Source organism: Eptatretus burgeri, chromosome 10, assembly GCF_056783735.1.
Source record: "Eptatretus burgeri isolate ZD-2024b chromosome 10, Ebu_testis_v1, whole genome shotgun sequence".
Classification (NCBI taxonomy): domain Eukaryota; kingdom Metazoa; phylum Chordata; class Myxini; order Myxiniformes; family Myxinidae; genus Eptatretus; species Eptatretus burgeri.
In genome coordinates this window covers 2,599,605-2,617,090 of record NC_140970.1, presented here as the reverse complement: position 1 = coordinate 2,617,090, position 17,486 = coordinate 2,599,605, and the positions used below count along the sequence as shown (strand labels likewise).

General features: G+C 45.0%; 1 protein-coding gene across 8 annotated transcripts in view; it reads right to left on the bottom strand.

Annotated features, from left to right (window-relative positions):
• The window catches only part of BCOR (BCL6 corepressor), a 159,958-nt gene that overhangs the window by 92,996 nt on the left and 49,476 nt on the right, over positions 1–17,486 (bottom strand). For 5 of the 8 annotated variants that reach the window (XM_085896832.1, XM_085896827.1, XM_085896829.1 and 2 more), the window contains exons 2-5: positions 10,009–10,109; positions 9,347–9,407; positions 8,268–9,158; positions 7,314–8,060 (exon numbers count right to left, since the gene is read on the bottom strand). In XM_085896832.1, coding sequence (XP_085752958.1) covers positions 7,314–8,060; positions 8,268–9,158; positions 9,347–9,407; positions 10,009–10,109 — 1,800 coding nt within the window. Of the gene's footprint in view, positions 1–7,313; positions 8,061–8,267; positions 9,159–9,346; positions 9,408–10,008; positions 10,110–11,524; positions 11,680–12,563; positions 13,204–17,486 lie in introns of those variants that run through there. The other 3 variants (XM_085896831.1, XM_085896834.1, XM_085896835.1) reach the window with 3 other exon arrangements.

The window sequence follows — 17,486 nt, the reverse complement described above, 5'->3', positions numbered from 1 at the left end:
GTTCCACACGTATCCCGAGTTTATTTATTTTAATTGGAACGTTTTATTATGATAAGTGGCAAGTTCTGTACAAATAGTTTTTTTATTTTCGTTTAAAAAAATATCAGTTCCTCTTTCATTTACAGGTTCGAGATGGTAATAATAAAAATAGGGGCAATACCCCTGCATACTCAGCTGGTAGTAGCTGGATAAGAAAACCAGGGAACCACTGGTAGGCATGGATGACTCACAAAATATGTAATGGAGAAGCAAATACCTATGGATTTTTTTTTAATGCCGTGAACAAACTTTGGTACATCATGGGTGATGAAGGTTGTGGTCAAGTTTCATCAAAATCATGTGTGTAGTTTCTGAGAAGAAGTTGCAAGTGTTTGTGGATGGACGGACGGATGACGCACCACCCCATAAGCTCCCCGAAACTACGTTCCAGGTAGCCAATAACAGTAACAAGAAGAGCGAGAATTGCTTTGCAATACATATCCCCTACCAATGTGATATTTTCTGAGTTTAAAAAGGGCATAACTCGGTGAAAAATTGACGAAACGCCCTGATTCCAACTTTTTCTGTAACTTATTGTAATAAAGCCATGTACTAAGTTTCAGTTGAATATGTTAAAGGACATGGGGAAAAAAGGTCTGAAAAACCACAGGTGGAATGGACGGAAAGACGGAGAGCAAACCTATGGTCCCATCCGGTGAAACCGGTAGGGCACGAATAATAACAACAATAATAATAATAATCTTTTACTTATATATTCTCTGCTCATCTGTCGGACTTTCGCCACTCAGCGAGGGACTTTCGCCACTCAGCGAGGGACTTTTGCCACTCAGCGAGGGACTTTCGCCACATGTGGTTACCTGAGTGTTTTTGGAGAGACAAGTATTTATTGAGAAGAATAAAGTAAGTATTGTGTTTCAGGTAAGAGAAGAATAAGGTGTGTTTTTGGGTCTTTGGTTTTGATTTTATTATTGTCTGAAAATTCCCCGTGCTTTGAGGCCTCACAAAGGTAAACCCTTTCGAGCTATCCCAAGATTTATTCTGATGATATCTTTTTTGTCATATCATTTTTGACTGTTGCCAACATAGTGCAAGATAGATTAAACCAAATACTGAGAAAAATCTGACAAAATTAGACGTTTTTACACCCCAAAAATGCATTTTCAATCACTAAATACACACAGTGTACAAAACAATAGGAACACCTTCCTAATATTGAGTTGCACCCCTTTTTGCCCTCAGACCAGCCTCATTTCATCGGGGCATGGACTCAACAAGGTGTTGACAGCATTCCACAAGGATGTTGGCACATGTTGACTCCAGTGCTTCCCACAGTTGTCAAGTTGGCTGGTGGTGGATCTCTACTCCGAATAGCTCGTTCCATCTCATCCTACAGATGCTCAATTGGATTGAGATCTGGTGACTGGGCAGGCCACTGCAGTCAGATGAATTCAGTCATGTTCGTGGAACCATTCCTGGACAATCCTAGCCTTGTGGCATGGAGCATTATCCTGCTGAATAAATCCATTCGCAGATGGACACACTGCTGCCATGAAGGGACACACCTGTTTGGCAATGATGTTCAGATATCCTGTGGCATTCAAACGTTGGCCCACTTTTATCAAGGGGCCCCATGTGTGCCATGAAAACACATTGCACACCATCACACCACCACCACCAGCCTGCAATGTTGACATATGGCATGATGGATGCATGTACTCATGTGGTTTTCTCCATTCTCTAGTCCTCCCATCAGTGTAAAACAGCAGGAACTGGGATTCATCAGACCAGGCAATGTTTTACCAATCCTCCAGTGTTTTCATTCCTTTGCCCACTGTAACCGCACGTTCTTGTTTTTTGCTGAAAGAAGTGGAACTCTGTATGGTCGTCGGCTGCCATACCCCATTCGTGTCAAGGTACGTCGAGTTATGAATTCTTCTTTGGGTCTTTTGGCACCAATGTTGTACTGGACTGTCTGTTGACTAACTGCAGCCCGTCTGTTACTCTACACCAGGGGTTCCCAACCTGTGGTACGCGTACCACAGGTGGTACATTTGGACTTTCTCGGTGGTACGCGGCGTGGTACACGGCAGCGTTTTTGTTTGTTTGTTTGTTTGTTTTTGTAAACGCAGTTTTTATTTTACTTCTCTCTCATGCAGCTTGTGCACAATAATTAAATTTATATCGAAAGCGGCTGTACACTGACAGCTGTTTATTATCGGCCATTGTGCACAAGTCTTATTATTTGTTTTGTCTCTACACGCCACACTGTTATCATTGCTTATTGCCCGGCTTATTGTTACCGTTATCGTTCACCAGCATCATGTCAATGCGAAAATATTCGGAGAGTTATCTCAAGTTAGGCTTCACTTCCATCCAAAAAGGTGTATTAGAAGCTCCACAGCGTGTGATTTGTGGAAAAGTTATCGGCAATCAATCTATGAAGCCAAGTCTATTGAAGCGCCATTTTGATTCTGTTCATCCTGAACACAGCGACAAGGACCATGATTTTTTTTCGTCAGAAGGAAAATGCCATGAAAAGAGCACGCACGCTTCGACGGCAGCGGCAGTTTCCAACAGCAGTCTACGGCAGCCGTAAAGGCATCCTACTTAGTTGCACTGCGAATTGCAGAACAGAAAAAAACCTCACGCCGTCGGTGAAAGCCTCATCCTTCCCGCCACAAAGGATATCGTACGTCTCGTGCTGGGAGAACAAAGCGTCAAGAAGCTCAATTCTCTTTCATTGTCAAACACCACAGTTCAGAGGCGCATTGAAGAAATGTCAACCAATATTCGTGACCAGGTGGTGGTAGAAATCAAGGCATCTCCATGCGGATTTTCTATGCAATTGGATGAGTCAACTGACGTAGCAAATTGTGCCCAACTGTTAGCGTTCGTTCGGTACGTGCATAAAGCCAAGTTCAAGGATGAAATACTATTTTGCCGCCCGCTTAAAACCACAACGAAAGCAAAGGACATTTTCGAAGAGGTGTCTTCCGTCTTTGATCAAGTTGGGCTGTCATGGGTTGATCTGAAAGGCTGTACTACAGATGGTGCTCCAACTATGTTGGGGTGCAGATCAGGTTTCCAAACGCTTGTGAAGGCAGTTGCTCCTGAAGTGCGCGGCCTACACTGTAGGATCCACCGCCACGCACTCGCAGCCAAGGCGCTCCCCAAGCCATTGACTGACGTTCTCTCAACCATGATCAAAATTGTGAACCATGTGAAATCCCAGGCTCTCAATTCGCGACTTTTCAAGAAACTTTGCGAGGATTTCGACTCCGACCATAAAGTTCTCTTATTCCACACTGAGGTGAGATGGTTATCCCGTGGAAATATGGTGGAGCGCGTGTTTGAACTGCGAGCTGAGCTTCGTGAATTCTTCGAAAACGATGGAAAACCAAAGACTGTCGATTTCGTCGCTGCTTGAACGACCCCGACTGGGCATTGCACCTGGCTTATTTGGTCGACATTTTCTTTCAGTTAAACGCCCTGAACAAGTCTCTTCAGGGGACTGGCTATCATTGATTTCATAGACAAGGTCAAAGGATTTCAGGAAAAACTCCGTCTGTGGAAGACGAATGTCGAAGCGGGAGTGGTGGTCATGTTTTCTTGCACAGCCGATATTCTTCAGAAGCGTGAAAAGAATCCCCCAAGGAAGTTCATACAACTGGTATAAGATCACCTCGCTTATTTGGATGAGGAATTAAATTCCTATTTTCCGGATCTCAAGGAACTGGATCTGAAAAGGATTCGCAACCCATTTCGCATGAATGCATTGGATTTGCCACCTGGAACAGGACTGCAGGAAAGCTCGATTGATCTCCAGAACGACTCCACAGCCCGAGATCAGTTTGACGAGATGAATCTTGTGGACTTCTGGTGTGGAATGTTGGGGTCTTACCCTAAGCTAGCTGCCCTGGCTGTTCATTCGCTCATAGTATTCCCATCTACATGGCTGTGTGAAGCTGGGTTCTCGTCAGTCGTTATTCGAAAAACAAAACAAAGATCCCTACTGGATGTTGAACATGATGTTCGGTGCACTTAATCCAAAACAAAGCCTGACATCAACCTGCTTGTGAGCAAGAAACAGGCTCAACCATCCCATTTACTGGACATTTTACGTAATCAAATAGGTACTGACTGTATCATTCTTTTGTTCAGATCAGATTGCTCAATGTCATAGTTGTGAATTGTTAGTATTGTTTAACTCCCCATTGTCGTATCTGTATCGCAAATAAACACTATTTTAGGTGAATTTTGGTACAGTGGTACTTGGTGGGACCACAAACATGTGAAATGGTACCCCAGTAAAAAAAGGTTGGGAACCTCTGCGTCTACACAATTGGTATCAGCCTCCTTTGGCCTCTTTCATCAATGAGCCATTTTCGACTACTGACCTGCCGTTGGCTGGATGTCCTTTGGGTGGTGGGCCATTCTCGATACACACACAAAAATGTTGAGCGTGAAAAACCCAGCAGCGTTGCAGTTCTTGACACACTCAAACTGGGGTGCCTGACACCTACTACCATACCCTATTCAAAGGCACTCAAATCTTTTGTCTTGCCCATTAACCCTCTGAATGGCACACCTACACAATTCATGTCTCAATCATCTCAAGGCTTTAAAATCCTTCTTGAACCTGTCTCTTCATCTACACTGATTGAAGTGAATTTAACAGGTGCAATCAATAAGGGATAATAGCTTTTAGCTGGATTCACCTGATCAGTCTATTTCATGGAAAAAGCAGGTGTTCCTTATGTTTTGTACACAGAGTCTAGATGTGTGGCTTTCTGACCTGTCCCCTTGGGGGATTGCTTATTTGAAAGGTATATTCAACGTGTTTGCATTTTTAGAGGTCCTTCAAAGTGTTCTGGATGAAATTGGGAGAAATCTGCAGAAAAATGAACATTTTTTTTAAAATTTGAGAGAAAATGAGCGTTGTTAGAAAAGGTGCTTTGTTCGAAAACAAAGCACCTTGCTGCTGTTTTGTGAAATGCATGCATACCATACAGCACCCCCTTTGAAAGCTCTTCCCTGTGGTGGGGAGAGGGGTTCGGACATGTTCACTTGATTTTTCGCTGTTTCTTTTTGCCAGATTTCTTTTGATTTCATTTGGAACACCTTGAGGGACCTCGAGCAATGCGATGAATGCATACTCTACAGTACCCCTTTGAAAGACCTTCCCAGCCATGGGGGGGTAGGTGGGAGAGGAGGGGAGGGGGAGAGAGAGAAAGAGAGAGAGTGAGGGGTAAGACTTTGTGGGGGGAGGGGGGAAAGTGGGGAAGGGAGGGCGAGAGTGAGAGGGAAGCGATGGAAGTGTGGGGGGGGGGGGGGAAAGATGGGGGAAAAAAAAGAGAGTGAGGTAGATGGGGATGAGTGGAGAGTTGGGGGGAGGGGTGGAGGGAGATGGGAGGAGAGAGTAGGTGTAGTGGGAGAGGAGAGGGGAGAGTGGCAGTTGAGAGGAGAGAGGGAGGTGGGAGAGGGAGGTGGGAGAGGGAGGTGGGAGAGGGAGGTGGGAGAGGGAAGGGGCTTGAGAGAGGGGGGGGGAGAGCTGAGGTCATTTATATGGCATTTCCACGAGTCCCTGTTCATAATAATAATGTTCTAAAAAGATGTACAATTACTTTTTCCAAAACTGAAAGTTACCATCATGCTTTCAAATTTTCTTGTTGATACAAACTGGTCCTCTCTATTCCATCAGCTTGTCGGCTCTCGTGAAAACACACGGGGCTCTATACATTGCACATATTTCTCAAAAATGTAGGTGTGTTCAAAAGAATTGAAATATTAATAACTATTTTAATATCACAGTCTTACGAGAGGTTGTACATGTTTTCAATGTACAAGAATGAGGAGGCTGTGGCTATAATACTGTTAAACAGAATTAAAATGTGTATTGCATAATGCCAAAGTCACTAACCTTTTGACATATTTAAGAGCCCTTGCAAAGGTAGGTGGGAAAGAAGTAGTAACATGGCTGCATCATGATTACTTTGAATCTGGATAATGAGATAATTTTTCAGTTGGAAATCAAAATATAAATCGTATGAGAAGTACAGCAAATACTTTAGGAACGTTTTCCTTCCTTTTTGCATCATATCGCCAGAGAACATACGAAGAGCCGTCGGTTGAAACACCTTCCCATTGATTACGCGCTTGGTGACGTTTCCACGAATAATTTCATAGTGGGCATGAATCACAACATGTATTGGAGGGTGTGGTATCCAAAATTGCATTTCAACATGTGCTGTAACCTCAATTTAAGCATTTTGGGATTAAAAAAAAAAAGTATAACTATGATTATCTGGAGCTTGGTTTTAACAAACTTAAAACAGGTGTTGCATAAAGTCAATTTCCATTTCATTTTCACTGAAATTGATACTTTCACCACAAAAAGGTGTTGAAGCAGGCAGTGCAACGTTCCTGCAAGTAAGCCTTGGCTACACCCTCTGAGGAGAGCGAAGAATAAATGGGAGAGGCATGGGACAAAGATATGAGTTGGGAGAAATTCAGGGAAGAGGTGGGAAAGATAGTGGGGAGAACAGATAAGGTGGAAGTGTCAGGGAAGAGAGGATAGAAAGAGTATCGATGTGGGGTAGAGGACAAAGGGTGTATGGGCCGCCATCGGGAGAAGAGATAGGATGGAAACAGGTGAAGGGATAAGGTGGTTGATGAAGGTGAGAGAAGAGATGAGGTAGAAGAAGGGGGAAGAAGAAGAGGTGAGAGGGAAGAAGGGGGAGATGAGATAGTGTTTGGGGGGGGGGTGGTGGTGGTTGAGAGAACGGATGGGGTAGAAGGGGACAGAAGGAAGAAATAAGGTGGAAGTGGTGAGGGGGCAGGGGAAAAGTGAGAAAGAGATATAGTGAAGTTGCAGGGAATCGATAGGGTGGAAAGGACAGGAGAGAGGGTGGAAGTGGGGTAGAAAACAAAGCATCTAAGGGGTGGAGAAGAGATAGCATGAGAGCAGGTGGAGTTGGGATAAGGTGGTGAGAAAGCTGAGAGAAGATATAGGGTAGAGGAGGGGGTTGGAAAGGGGAGAAGAAAAAGGGTGGTGTTGGTGGTGGTTGTGGTTGGGGGGGAGGGCGGTGAGGTTGGTGCATAAAATGGGGAAGGAAGGAGACAGACACCAAAAAGCAAAATATAAGCCGAGAGAAAAATCGAAAGATAATAAAGGACAAACAGACAAATAGATAAAGTAATGCAAAAGAAAATTATAAGAAAAAAAAAAGAAGAAAAAAAACCCAAAAACATTCAACAGAAAAATAAAAATAGTAAATACTGTATATTTGGAGAGGTGAAAGAAAAACAGGCACCTGTAATGCCCTTTGCTCACGCCCCAGCTTGCTGGAATCACCATATAGTTCTGCAGTGACACATTTCAGCCGGTCTCCGACGTAGCCTGCTGAATTTGCAATACGCTTTGTCAAGCCAGATTGACGTGGCTTGCCGAGACGAGTAGACCGCTCTTCACCATCCTCCAGACTATCATCCAGCTGTTCCCCTACTTCATGGCTCCACTGATGCCAATGTCCACTCATATCAAACTGAGCTCCATTGGCGGCTGCAACTTGCTCAGTATTGCTATCAAGTACTTGCCTTGCAGCCATAACACATGCGGTGTCTGTTACTTCTCGAAGACCGTTCTTTGAGGACAAGTTAGAGCTAACAGCCCAAGTAGGCTGGAGTCGCGTCTCCCAAATTTGCTGCTGCTGTGCTGATGTCGACTGTGGTTGGATCTGGATGGAAGGAAATCGTTCATGCGATGTTGGTTCTGCAGTGCTAGTCACAAACAAGGATCGAAAATTTGAAGCTTGGAACGGAACAAAGGCAGATGAGGAAACAAGGCCTATTGCTGGAAAAATCTGCTGCCAGTGTGAGTACAAGTCAGGGGAAGGCTGTGGAGGAAATGAGAAGGCCGGACGAATTTCTGATGGGCACCGTGACGAAGAGGTGCGACATGGGACAGTGTCTGCAGACGTCCAATCAATAGGACATGTTCCAGGTTGCAAGGGAGAAGCTGAGGCAGGACGGCCCAAAGGGAGGCCAAGTCGGGCCTGAGTCTAGACAAAAGAAGCAAGGGGATAACATATAAGCGCTATGTACCATTTAGTCATCAAAATAAACTGTACGAGTAGTTGTTTCACTTATTCCCTCAAAAAGCAACACTGTTAACAAGAAAGTTTAATGCAATATAATAAACACTGCATCATTACGAACATAACACATGGAAGCATTTTAATATTACTGTTTGTCTGTTGCAGATTTACCTGAGGTGGGGGACCTGGCTGCCCGATTCGTGGACAAGATGAACTGCGCTGTTGTAGGGCTGGCACAGGCGATGCACGATTTGGAGCTGCACCCACAGGTGTCAGGACTCTTTGAAGTGGAGAACCAGAGCTCATTCTTGGCATGCCAATATCTCTCACTGGGCAGGGTGTTAAAACAGGCATTGGGGGTGATCGATCTGTGCAGGAGGAAGCTGTTACCATTGCAACTGGTGTTATGGGATGGTGTCCATTAGACTCGACCTGAGGTCTTGCTGACAAATCAAGAGGCCAGTCAACAGGACGACGAGCCTGTCGCTCAAGTGCAGGTGGTGGACTACCTGAGGCTGTAGTGATGGCCGTTTCTCTATTGGCCCTGAGACAGGGCCCAGCATCCAAGCCCGGCAATGTGACAGTTGCGCAGGTCTCAGGAAGGAGTACAGACGTTTTTCCACAGGGTAAAGTAGGTCTTGGGACAGTGCATGACTCAAGAGGAAGATAGAGGCAGCGCCGTGGTGGGTCAAGAGGTACGAGAGCAAAGGGCCTCGGGAAGGATCCTGATACTGAGAGAGCCGACAGGCGGCTGTGGTCCGGATGGGTGGATGGTGCCAACGCTATTCCTGCATGTGCACGCGTCCAAGGTAGCTGGAATGCACTGGTGATAGCAGCACTGCGTTCCAGACAAAGAGAGTCCACAGTCGAGCTACGGCCTTCGGCCGCAGAAAAGCTACCGATCCCAGGAGGCCCGAGCCGAGGGGGAATAGCTGCTCGTGGATAAATCGCTAATGGTTGAGCATTGCTTGAGAGCAAGAAGCCATTGGCTGTCCGAGCAGGCTCCCTTGGCCATACTCCTGCCCTTCGTCCTGTCATCCCTCCCTGGTAATCTGCAAAACCCTGAGTATGGTTGGGTGTCAGGTAAGAATAACAAAAAACAATTTTTTTTTATATTTGGACTAAAGATATATGCAGGAAGAGAGGAAGCAGAACATACAATTTCCAGAAATAATAGATTAAGAGACCAGAAATCAAAGTGCCTAGCCAGAGTTTTGGCAACATCGACTGTAAACTATTCGCAAACTCACAGGTAAGTGAGGAAACCCTGCAGAGCTGCAATTCAATTCACTCTTGTTAAGATCATCAAACCTGAAAGAAATGGGATGGAGAAAGGACAAAATGACATGTTTTTATAACTAATGGCATTTTGGCTGAACAAGTGCATCACAGCAGAACATGAACCATGGTCTATGCAGAGCATCGGTGCTGCTGAAGCAGTTTCTTTGGCTATGGATACAATCCTAGATGGGTCGGAAATCAGGGCAGCAATTTTAAATTTGTTCAGAGTCCCGGTGATAGCTCGCTCACTCTTCACACAGGACACAGTGGGATCTTTAATGCCTGCCAACTGATGCCAGCAGACGGGACGCCCAGTTTGATGTTCATCCGAGGGACAGCAGTTACATTGATGAATCAACCTGCCTGTGAAACTCTGGGAAGACAGTTTATAACTCAGTCAGGATTCAAATCCAGGCAAGACAGCTTACAGGGGAGTGTGCGTACCTCGGGGCCATCCTGTGAACAAGTCGTGAATTTCTATACAACACTCCAAATCCAAACCCAAGTTTGAGACCCTGTGCACCTAGAAGGTGAATCTCAAGAGACAGAGGTGCACCTCAACAAGTGCAATTATATTTAAAAAAAAAAAGATTAATAGTCAACATTAAAGCCAACGACGATGAACGCCGACCTTGGTACCGAGGGTGTATCAGTCCAGGCAGCATGCATGTACACAGGAAGAGTTGGTGTCTCCAGCTGCCCGACCCCAGCCTGCATTTTCACTGCCCTCCGCTGAAAAGGAATGCACATAATTTACATCACTTTAGATTCAACGATAAGTTGCGCAGTTCATGAGCAAAGTCGGTGGATGTGTTTATGTTGCAGCAACGTCGTGCATTTCAGAAGGTGTTATCTCCAATATTGACCTGACCAACCTTTGCCAAGCAGCACATTTGTCACAAAGAAAAGCCACAATATAGATACTCCTTTCATTGAACAGCAACATTCGAATCAAATATTTGCCTTATTGGGCAAGGAAGGGGTTAAAAGCAACAAACAGTGTGACAACACTAATGCAGCAGTAAGGAATAGACCACCTCACCATCATGATTAACAAAAGGCTCGAAAGAACAATCAATTAAATGAATAAAGGCAAAAGTGTTGATGAAGATTTTAAAACAATTTCAAAAAAAACTCCTAATTACTCAACAATGCCTGCATCCGCTACCAGCGGCATTCTGGTCCTTGAAACACGCAGCCGTGCCAACACAGCATAGGAGGAAAGATGGGGATCCCACGAAGCAGGGAAATAATGAAAGGCACGCTAACCAGCCAGAAATACTCCTGACAATGATTCAGCGCTCAGGGTGGGGCACAGCTAAGCGTTTTGACAAAGTCGAGCTGAACAAAACACACCGACGGAGCATCCCTATATGCATCCTTCGCAACAATGAGCACGGCCAGCTTTGCTTGTTCGCCCATCAGGGAGAACGTTTTGTCACACAAACCCTGAACCTTCGTGCAATCCATAACTTGGACTTCACGAGCTTTGGGCCCACTCTTGTAAAATATCTATAAAGTACACTTTCACAATTTCGATGTACAACAAATGTGAGCCTTTTTGTACACAAGAAGTAAAACATGATTCACATACAGATACCAAACTGTACTGAACACAGAAGCGAATATTTGTGGTATGACATTATTGTCCGAGCGGCGGTTTTGAACAAACGATGACAAATCCACAGATTTGATTGTAAGCATAGGTGGTTGGAGAAAAGTTGGCGAGGCCCGCACATTCCCAGGTAAGCAAGGTTACACCATCGTCGTAGTTTCAAAACGTTCATGCAACCAATCAGCCCAAGGAAACATGTTCCGTGTTTCTTTCTTGTACAACAGACTGGCAATGGTTTTGGTTGTTTACACCAAAATACTCTCAACCTCGGTGAAACTAATATCGTCCGGCTCAGTCTTTACTGCCGATCCCCCCACCACTCCCCGACGACGACGTAATCCAAGGCTTGTTACCAACACGAGCGAATGAACAGACAGCATCACAACACAGAGGCATTTCGCTCTCCCTTCTACGTTCTTTCGCTCTATCTGCCCTCGTATAACCCCACGCTCTTCACACTTACCTTTTCCCCAATCGACATCGCTCGCCTGGTCTTCCCTTCCCCACCCCACCCTTGCCCAAGATCACTCACCAGGGTCTTTCCCCCAACAAGATCGTTCGCCAGGGTTCCACCCCTCCAACACCAAAATTTTCGCACAGTCCCCACGCATGGATCGAGTCTTTATCCCACCAAGGTGTCAACCCCTACTCCCCACAAAGATCTCTCATCAGGTCATCTCTCCAACCTCCCTCCCTCACCCCCCAAAAAATTAACAAATCGAGATCAATCGCTGAGGTCTTTCCCTCAGCAAGATGGCTCGTTGGGGTCTTTCCCTCAGCAAGATGGCTCGTTGGGGTCTTTCCCTCAGTAAGATGGCTCGTTGGGGTCTTTCCCTCACCAAGATGGTTCGTTGGGGTCTTTCCCTCACCAAGATAGTTTGTTGGGGTCTTTCCCTCACCAAGATGGCTCGTTGGGGTCTTTCCCTCACCAAGATGGCTTGTTGGGGTCTTTCCCTCACCAAGATGGCTCGTTGGGGGTCTTCCCCTCACCAAGATGGCTCGTTGGGGTCTTTCCCTCACCAAGATGGTTCGTTGGGGTCTTTCCCTCACCAAGATAGTTTGTTGGGGTCTTTCCCTCACCAAGATGGCTCGTTGGGGTCTTTCCCTCAACAAGATGGCTCGTTGGGGTCTTTCCCTCAACAAGATGGCTTGTTGGGGTCTTTCCCTCACCAAGATAGTTTGTTGGGGTCTTTCCCTCACCAAGATGGCTCGTTGGGGTCTTTCCCTCAGCAAGATGGCTCGTTGGGGTCTTTCCCTCAGCAAGATGGCTCGTTGGGGTCTTTCCCTTTAAACAGCCTCGTGGTGTAATGGTTCGTGTCCTCTCCGAGTCTGAGTCGAGGAGGTCGGCGGTTCGAACCTTGGCCGAGTCATACCAAAGACTTTAAAATGGTACGTGTTGCTGCCTGCTTGACGCTCAGTATTTTAAAAAGGCTAGAGCATGGGCAAACAACCATAGTTTGGAAATAATAGCGCAGGCTTTGATGGGCCTAATGGCCTGCTGCGTTGAAGTTCCTTGTAAGTGAACTTATCATTATTATTATTAAGATCGCTCGTTAGGGTCTTTCACTCACCAAAATCGCTCGTTAGGGTCTCTCCCCCATCAAGATCACTCGGCAGGATTTTCTGCCCCCTCCACCTCAAGATCAATCGCCATGGGTCTTCCCCACATGAAGACCACTCACCAAGGTTTTTCTTCACCCAGAACGCTCGCCAGGGTCTTTTACCCCACAAAGACCGCTCGCCAGGGTCTTTCCCCCCCCAAGAAAGACCGCTCGCCAGGATCTTTTCCCACCAAAATTGATCGTCAGGCCATGAAGATCGATCGCCAGGTATTTGCCTCATGAACATCGATCTCCAGGTCTTTGCCTCATGAAGACAGATCGCCAGGTCTTTGCCTCATGAAGACAGATCGCCAGGTCTTTGCCTCATCACGATCGCGCTCTCCCCATCTCTTCCTCTCCCTCCTCGTCAATCGCGTTATCACTGCGCGGCACCACGCTGTGTCCTTCCGCTCTCCTTGCTTTATCTCGATTCCTGTCGTTCCCTCGCACTTCTCTAGGACACACGGACTTCGAAGACAAGACTGTTTGTCTGGCAGAGACGGGAGATGGACGCACAACAGAGGAAGATACAGGGAGCGAAATGTCGGGCGCTTCGCAGAGAGGTGGAGCGAGAAGAGAGGGGCGGGAATTTGGGGAGCTGGTGGGGTGCGAAAGGTGGTGGACAGAGGAAGGGGCAGAGGAAAGGGAGTGCAAGGGAAAGCGGAAGCAAAAGATGGTAAAAAGAAGAGTGAGGAAGTGAATGAGGAGTTGCGGGGGTCAGAGCAGTGATTCGGTGACGACAGAGGGAGCCGATAATGTCGTAACAGAAGCGGGGAGAAAGGACAGGGAGTTAAAGGTCCATGGATATTGGAAGATAAGTGAGTGGCGAATGAACATTAGAAACAATAAATGAGACAGCGATGATCAAGGAGGAGAGGGATTCAAGGGAAGCATATCAAGTACGTGGGGTTACCAAAGTTAAAAATATGTAAATATGTTTCATGCGAGTCCTAACAACACACACACACACACACACACACACACACACACACACACACACACACACACACACACACACACACACACACACACACACACACACACACACACACACACACACACACACACACACACACACACACACTTCTAGGAACAGCACAGGGGTGAACCTGGGAATTTGACACAAACGGGGTAGAGAGACAGCGTGGTATTTAGCTCACAGCAACCCTTTAACATATTCAACTTTCAATTGAATATGTTAAGGAGCCTGGTGTTGACTTAGTGGTTAGGGTGGCTGGCTTGGGATCCTAAGGTCCTGAGTTTGAGTCACATTGGTTACTGAATTAACACCAGGGGGTTGACTCAACCTGTCATCCTTCCGAGGTCGGCAAAATGAGTACCAGTGTCTTGGTCCCGGTGTCTGCCCAGTTAGAGTAGGTGTACCATATCCCTGTGTGTCGCAAGAGGTGACCAGGGTTGGCGTCAGAAAGGGCATCCGGCCATAAAAACATTGCCTCAAGAAAAGCTAACCCCTACTCAGCAAGGAAAAATGGCTGCAAAAACGGCTGTTTTTAATTGAATATGTCAAAGGGTATGAGGAAAAAAAATTAGTCTGAGAAACCACAGGTGGGACAGATGGACAGATGGAGAGCAAACCTTTCGACTAATAAGGCAATTGTATGTATATACTGTATGTATGTATGTATGTATGTATGTATGTATGTATGTATGTATGTATGTATGCATGTATAAACATCTGAAAATCAGAGAAAACTAGGGCACTCTTCGACGTCATGACGTTGCCAGATATGCCTCTGCCCACATCATTACATCATTATACATGTACCAAGTTTGATTTAAATCCCTGAACCCAGATTCAAAATGTTAAATAATTCTGGATGCCAGACCATATGTCAGATCAGGTTGAAATTTAAAACATATTCCTCATGACTACTAAATCATAATTGTAACCTTTCACGTCGATTGATGGCGTGGTTCAAAAGAAAGAATGTTAGATTTTTGTTCAATCCAATATGGCTGCCAGACCATGTGACCTATTAATTATTTGTGAACACCCTGGTATCCCCAAAGCTTGGGGAATATGTGGGTGAAGTTTCCCCTCGATGTGTCAAGGCGTTCTGGAGAAGAAATTTTTTAAGGTGGATTATTTGACTGATGTCATCAATTTTTTCTCCAATAAAATTTAGCCCGAGATGACCCTCAAAATTTTCACTCATTGGATAAAGCGTTCGAAGTATGCAATTATGACGTCATATTGAAGGCACCTGTGGCATAAAAAAAAAATCACACTCGTTTCCCATGGGGGCACTTCACATGTGCCAAGTTTCAATTTTTTCCCTTTTTTCCAACATGGCTACCACACCACATGACCTATGACATCATAATTATCATTGAAACATTCGATACGAGTAGTCAACACCTAAGGTGAAAATTTTGTGTCAATGGGATAAGCGGGTGCATAGAAAACAGAAAATTAGTAGGGAAGGACGTACGGACAGACAACCCGAAAACATAATGCCTCCAGCAACTGTCAGTGAAGGCATTAAAAGAATATAAAATAAACAAGTCTGAAGACGACGATGGTTCACGAGCGGTATTTGACGATGTAGATTGTTTCAGAAGTCAAGGATGAGACAATGTGATAATGTTTGACCAAGTTATAAAAATGATCAACATGATGTGGTACGAGTGACAGGTTATTACCTGCAAAATGTCGAAAACCCGGTTTCGTTCAATAACTTTCAAAATTTGACCTTTGCATAACCTTTAAAGATCACAAAACAATGTTGTGGACATTAAAATAAGGAAACAGGATACGTGCTATAGCTTATTGGAGTTAGTTCATCGAAGAAGGTCAAAAACCCGGTTCGATTCCCACAACTTTCAAAATTTGACCTTTGTGAACTTTAAAGGTCAAAGGTCAAGGATTATGACCTTTGGTGCAAAACTTCCTCTGGAACATTCCAGGAACAATATAACGTCATATAGGCTATATGGCATTTCGCACTCCTCAGATTATCCATACTTTGATGAAATCAGCATAAAAACAAACTTGAAGGGGGCGCCACGGGCAAGGTGTTCGAGATAGAGCAAAATGGTTTCAAGACTCTCGGTGGGGAATGACCTCAAGATTATGCATAAAAAATATTGTCATCCAAGCTCTCAAAGTTTGGGCAGTCGTATGATTTTTATGTCAAAATTCGAAATTTTCTAAGTTCGTGACCTTGACCTTGGGAGGAAAATGGAAAAAAAAAGAAAAAAAAAAGAATCGAGCTCAGTGGGGCTATGCAGGTGCGATTGGGCTAACCAAATACCGAAACCCCTGCCAGATTCGACAAACCCCCTAGGAGAAGATGCAAATTGAAATCGGCTACCCCCGAAAAACACAATTCGCAATTTCCTAAGTTTGTGACCTTGACCTTGGGACAAAAATGAAAAATCGAGCTCCGTGGGGCTATGCAGGTGCCATTTGGCTAACCAAATACCGAAACCCCAGCCAGATTCGACAAACTCCTCGGAGAAGATAATTTTTTACGTCAAAATTCGCAATTTTCTAAGTTCGTGACCTTGTGACCTTGACCTTGGGACGAAAATGAAAAATCGAGCTCCGCGGGGCTATGCAGGTGCCATTGGGCAAACCAAATACCGAATCCCCTGTCAGGTTCGACAAACCCCCTAGAAGATGCAAATTGAAATCGGCTGCCCCCTAAAAACACGTTTTTTGGGCGTGGCTCCGCCCATAATGGGTGCACCACGCCCATTCTCAGGAAAACAACTAGATCATGATATAAACCTCCCACCAAAACTTTATCAGGATCGGATCAAAACCCATGGAATGCTCGGGACAGACAGACAGACAGACACACACACAACAATAACGAATATAGTGGTCACTTATTTTTTTCGTGAAAATATTTTTTCGTGAACCAATAACATAAATCGGGCTTAGCTGATCTCCACCAAATTTTGCATATGTGTTGGTAGTACCCAGCGTCAGGTCAGGTTCTTGAGGAGGATTTGTGGGGGGGGGGGGGGAGAGACGCCTTGCCATTGCTGCCGTGTTTCTCGTGCCTTTAAATTCTGTACTTCCCAGCCTCATATCCACAACTCCACATTTCCTTTGTTCCAAGTTTTCCCTCTATTTTTAATGCCCTGAGTTGGAAGTTTCTTCTACGTCACCATTTGATACACATTACAATCTTAACTCTATGCTGGTGCAGGTATTCCGAGATGCATCAATCATTTGGGATTAAACCTTGGCCCTGTGTATGGAATATTTCTGGTGCAAATTGCTTAAAAACACAGCACTTTGAAGCCGAGAACAGTGAAAAACTTTGGGAGAGAAAGATTTATAAAAATTTCACTTCAAACAAATCAATTACCCTTTTAACAACACTGGTGTTGGCTTAGTGGTTAGGGTGGCTGGCTTGGGACCCTAGGGTCCTGAGTTCGAGCCCCGTTGTCCACTGAATTAACACTAGGTGGGGTTGACTCAGCCTGTCATGCTTACGAAGTCGGCGAAATGAGTACCAGTGTACTGGTAGAGTGGCATAGCATCAGCGGCACGACCGTGCTTCCAATAAATGATAACTACCCAGCAGCCTAGCTGCCATAACAAATAACAAAAAATAACCCTTTACACCACCTAATTAACTTTGGAATGGATGGAAATAAACAAGGTTGTTTATTCTTAATTAATTTTCTTTAATTATATTACATCCTGTTTATTCTTCAAATTAATTTTCTGCACTTGTTATCTGGGTACTCAACCAGTATTGTGTTGATTTCAATCATTGACATTTTGTTTTTGTAACATTCAAAACAATATATTTTCCTCCAAAATGTATTCTACCCTTTTTGAGGAAAGGAATGAAAATACTGCTAAACTGTGATATGTGACAGTGAACGAGCAAACGAATGCAATGCTTAAAT